The 5,384-nt window shown below is 51.9% G+C and overlaps 1 protein-coding gene across 1 annotated transcript in view; it reads left to right on the forward strand.

Annotated features, from left to right (window-relative positions):
- The window catches only part of LOC105545270, a 77,787-nt gene that overhangs the window by 7,190 nt on the left and 65,213 nt on the right, over nucleotides 1-5,384 (forward strand). The window contains exons 3-4 of the mRNA XM_011988128.1: nucleotides 3,572-3,675; nucleotides 4,783-4,948. Coding sequence (XP_011843518.1) covers nucleotides 3,572-3,675; nucleotides 4,783-4,948 — 270 coding nt within the window. The remainder of the gene's footprint in view (nucleotides 1-3,571; nucleotides 3,676-4,782; nucleotides 4,949-5,384) is intronic.

The following is a 5,384-nucleotide window of genomic DNA, read 5'->3' on the forward strand; positions in this document are numbered from 1 at the left end:
GTGCATCTAATGTGTATCAACAAGTAAATAGGGTGGGCACGGTGGCTCACACCTGTAATCCCAGCACTTTGGGAGGCTGAGATGGATGATCACTTGAGCCCAGGGGTTTGAGACCAGCTTGGGCAACATAGGAAGAGCCCATCTCTACAAAAAAGAAGCCAAGCATGGTGGTACATGCCTGTGGTCCTGGCTACTTGGGAAGCTGAGGCAGGAGGTTGGCTTGAGCCTGGGAGGTTGAGGCTACAGTGAGCTGGGATCACACCACTGCACTCCAGCCTGGATAACAGAGTGAGACTCTTCTCCAAAAAAAAAAGGAAAATTTAAAAATCAAATAAAAATAATTATATTAGAAACAAAGGTATTAAGTACTCCAAACCACGACTACCTGGTTATTTTACTACATTTTACTATTGTCTTTCCATTAGAGGTTAGTCATGTTTGTTGTAACTGTATGGTGGAAATATGATATGATGTGCTAAGGTGCATTTCTTCCCAGGTCTGTCCTTAGCAATTGCATGTTGGTTGCCTGAAATTGACCATGGTGGGTGTATTTACACCATGGGAATTGGCAAACGCTACAAATCAGGACTTTTTTTTTTTTTTTTTTTTTTTAAAGCCATTGCATATAGGATGCTGGTTAAGAATGTGGGTTTAGGACCTGGTGCCCTGGGTTCAAGTCTCTGCTCTGCTATTGAGTAGCATGTGGCCGGCGGCCCCTGACTCAAACACTTTTTGAATGTCACTTTCCTTCTCTGTCAGCTTAGACCAGTGCCTGAAACGTAGTAAAGGCTCCTTGCAAAGTAACTAGTGACATATTTATTATTACAATTTTTTTTTTTTCTGAGACAGTATTGCTCTGTCACCTAGGCTGGAGTGCAGTGGTGTGATCTTGGCTCACTGTAACTGCTGCCTCCCGAGTTAAAGTGATTCTCCTGTCTCAGCCTCTTGAATAGCTGGAATTACAGGCTCGTGCCACCATGCCCAGTTAGGTTTTGTATTTTTGGTAGAGATGAGGTTTCACCATGTTGGCCAGGCTGGTCTCGAACTCCTGACCGCAAGTGATCCGCCTGCCTCGACCTCCCAAAGTGTTAGGATTACAGGTGTGAGCCACTGCACCCAGCCTTATTACTATTATCATGTGTTATTGGTGGTGATGGGGGTGGCAGGTTTCTTATTGCACTACATCTGTCTGTCTGTTTTTTTTTTTGAGACGGTATCTCGCTCTGTTGCTCAGGCTGGAGAGTGCAGTGGCGTGATCTCGGGTCACTGCAACTACAAACTCCATCTCCTGGTTCAAGTGATTTTCTTGCCTCAGCCTCCTGAATAGCTGGGATTAACAGGCATGCAACACCATGCCTGGCTAATTTTTGCATTTTTAGTAGAGACAGGGTTTCACCAGGTTGGCCATGCCGGTCTCAAACTCCTGACTTCCAGTGATCCACCCTGCTCGGCCTCGCAAAGTGCTGTGATTATAGGCGTGAACTACCGCCAGGCCCCGGACTTGATTTCTAGGCAGGAGCCTTGGACCCTTTGTCTCCATCCATAGCCTGCCTAGATCTGCCCTCTTTTCTGCTTTTGAGTTTCTTCTTCTCCCAGTGAAGGGAAACCAGGATGAGCCACTAATGATCCCTCCTGTTGTGCCTGGATCTGAAAGGCCCATTTTCAGGGTAACACTTGTGGCCAGAGGCTTGCCCAGAGCAGGAGGAGTGGTCCCGGGCAGGCACCATCTCCAGGTGCCCCTCTGCACACGTGTTCCCAACCCAGGGTGCCAAGGGCAGTCGGGGAAAGGCAGCTACCAGCCAGATGGAAATGTGGCCGAGCCCATTAGGAAGGAAGGAAGCAGGACTGGAACTGAAATTTTTTTGGATAGCAGACCCAAACTGGGCAATAGAGTCTTTTAGCCTACCAGTGGTCAGGGCCAGCTGCGATGGTGGCAGTTAGTCTGCAGCAGGTGCTGGGTCGTGGGTCCCGCCGGAGGAAGGAAAGACAGAGTCAGCTGAGGGTTGCCACTGGCTCTGCCCACAGAAGGCACATTCTGGGAAGGCTGCCTGGACTCTGGCAGGCAGACACGTTGGCAGGTGGGCCGAGTGACGAGTTAGGGTCTGTGTTGCAGGCTGTATCTTGCTGAGATCGAGCTGTGTGTGCAGGGATTCCGTCACAGCCACACACAGCAGGGAGGCCCACGGTCAGGGAAGCAGGTCCCAGTCTCGGAGGAACCCTGGGTGGGTGGGGGCTTCAGACCTGGCCCTGGTCAAGCCTGGGGGAAGCATGGGGGCTTTCCTGCAGGAAGCCAGGACCTGGCTTGGCTTGGCTCCTACCTTGTTGCTCTTTCTGTGGCTTTGGGTTCAGGCCATGCAGTCAGCCTGAGACTACAGGGGTACCAGAAGGGAAGGTTTCCCAAACTAAATGTGTCCTAAACCCAGGGGCTGTTCTCTGAGTGCAATCCTTTATTTCTTGAGCTTTGGGCCCTCTGCACCCCCTATAATGCCCTTTATTAGTCATCACTGTTAATAATTGTATAAAACAATTACATTTTTAAAAATTAGAAATAGTGGAAAAGGGTGGGAACGACGGCTCACGCCTGGAATCCTGGCACTTGGGGAGGCCAAGGTGGGTGGATCACTTGAGCCCAGGAGTTTGAGACCAGCCTGGGCAACAAGGTGAAACCTCATCTCTATAAAAAATACAAAAAAATTAGCTGAGCATGGTGATGCGTGCCTGTATTCCCAGCTGCACGGGAGGCTGAGGTGGGAGGATCGCTTGAGCCCAGGAGGTTGAGGCTGCAGTAAGAAGTGATTGTGCTGCTGCAGTCCATCCTGGGAGACGGAGACCCTGTCTCTTAGAAAAAAAAATAGTCCAGGCGTGGTGGCTCATGCCTGTAATCCCAGCCCTTTGGGGGGCTGAGGTGGGCAGATCATGAGGTCAGGAGATGAAGACCATCCTGGCTAACATGGGGAAACCTTGTCTCTACTAAAAATACAAAAAATTAGCCAGACATGGTCACAGGTGCCTGTAATCCCAGCTACTCAGGAGGCTGAGGCAGGAGAATCACCTGAACCCAGGAGATGGAGGTTGCATTAAGCCGAGATCGTGTCACTGTACCCTAGCCTGGGCAACAGAGTGAGACTGTCTTAAAAAAATATATATATATTATATAGGAAAAGATTGCTACCTTAGTAAATATTTGAAATATGCTAAGACTCATTAGAATAATTATATTACAATCATAGTGAGCATTTATTGGGCTTTTATTAGATGCCACAGATTCAGACACTATGCCTGTTCTTTCACTGCCATATCCTGAGTGCAATGCAAGGCACATAGTAGATGCTCAATAAATACCTGTTAAAGAAGAATGAGCCAGCCTGTGTGCTTATAGGGGCTGGGGGTGTAGTAAGGGAGAAGCCAGACCTGGAGCTTCATCTCACTGGGTCTTAGAACACCTTGGGAGAAGGTAGCAGGTCCTTCCTACTTGCCCCACAGTTGTGCTTGCAGGCAGGGGACGGGTGAGGTGAACTTCGGGGATCCCCTACACCGCTGGGTGTCTCATGCTGCCCCCTCTGAATCTCAGGCCATGGACTTGTTCCTGACACTGGTGTCCCAGCTCCAGGGCCTTTCCAGGGCTGAGCTGATGGAACTCTGGCGACATTCTTCCTTCAAATGCCGAGACAACGGGTAAGGCCCCTCTCCGGGTGGGGAATGGACCAGGAGCTGGCTGGGGGCATCCCTTGGTTGTGGGGAGTATTTGTGCTGTCCCGGGTTCCCAGTGAGGGATGGATGCTGATGCCTCATCCCGTCCCCACGACACTGACTTGTCCTCGGTCCGAAAACGTGCACCAAGAAGGAGATTAAGCGGGAAGCCTGGAGGTTCCCACGGGGCCCAAGCTTGATCCTGCGTGAGACCAGAAGCTGAAGGGCCTGGCGGATAAAGACAGCCATTGTTCCCTTCCCCAGACAGGGACCCTCTTGCTGGAATTAGCATTCCAATGCGCCCAGGGTACCCTCCTGCGGGGGTGGAGAGTCAGGGCTGGGAGGTGCTGGGCAGGGCGGGGATTCCACCACCCAGACCTTGGTGATTTGGAGCCAGTAAGGGGAGTAAAGAGACTCCTAATCTCGGAGGGGAATCTCTGAGGCACTAACTCGGTCAGCCCAGGGCTATGCTCTGGAGTTTGAGATCAGCCTGGGCACCAAAGCAATGCCCCCATCTCCACAACAAATTTGAAAGTTAGCTCGAGGTGGTGGTGAACACCTGTGGTCCCAGCTCCTTGGCAGGCCGAGTGGGAGGATCACCTGAGCCCAGGAGGTAGAGGCTGCAGTGAGGTGTGATCACACCCCTGCACTGCAGCCTGGGTGACAGAGTGAGACGCTGTCTCAGAAAAAAGGAAAAAATAAATGTCCTGATGTTGTGCTGAGTATCTGAGGTTTAAACGAGAGACCATTTGCTGATTGTTGGTTCCTGTTCCGCTAGGGATTTTTACTGCTACTCGGTGACACTTGCTTGGGTGGATTTCAGCAGAGCACTGGGTGTGGACTTGTGTTTTCCCAAACCACTGTGTTTTTTGGGTGGGTAGAGCTGCCAGGGTCTGGGCTGGTTGCTGCTGTGCTAAGAGCACAGGTGTCAGCCAGGCTCAAGGGATCCCAGACCCAGGTCAGCCCCTCCCAAGGTGTGAGGATGGGAATGTCTGCACCTTACCTCTCTGAGCCTCAGTTTACCCCCGGGTGACTTCAGTGAGATGAGGCTTGCAGGCGCTCAGCACGTGTGGGTCACCTTGATGATCTCAGGCAGCCACTGTTGGATGCCCTGCCTTCCTGTGGGACAGAGCACTGTGTGGGCCTCATGAAGGAACTCATCGCATCCGGGGAGGTGGAGGCAGACGAGGCGGAGGCGTGGCTGTCATCACTGGCCTTCCTCCCACAGCCCACAGATGCTATGGTTCACATGCTGCTGGTGAGTCCCTGCACCCCACCCAGAGCCCAGGTGTCCTCCCTCCCTGGTTGGCTGCTGGTTAGATGCGGGGGAGGTGATTGGTTCTTTTGTGCCAGCCCCTTGTAGGATCAGTGGAGGGGGCCAGACCGCCCAACCTCCTGGGCTACTGTGGCAGGTTCAAGGGAGCCTTTGGTATCAGAGAGTTCCGGGTTCAAGTGTCAGCATTGTGCCTCCCACCTGTGTGATCCCAGGCAAGTGACTTAACTTTTCTGAGCCTGTTTTCTGATTATTATTATTATTACTTGAGACAGAGTCTTGCTGTGTCACCCAGGCTGGAGACCAGTGGTGCAATCTCAGCTCACTGCAACCTCCACCTCCCGGGTTCAAGCGATTCTTCTGCCTCAGCCTCCCACGTAGCTGGGACTACAGGCGCCCGCCACCACACCCTGCTAAGTTT

The sequence above is a fragment of the Mandrillus leucophaeus genome, unplaced genomic scaffold (genome assembly GCF_000951045.1).
Source record: "Mandrillus leucophaeus isolate KB7577 unplaced genomic scaffold, Mleu.le_1.0 Scaffold323, whole genome shotgun sequence".
Classification (NCBI taxonomy): Eukaryota; Metazoa; Chordata; class Mammalia; order Primates; family Cercopithecidae; genus Mandrillus; species Mandrillus leucophaeus.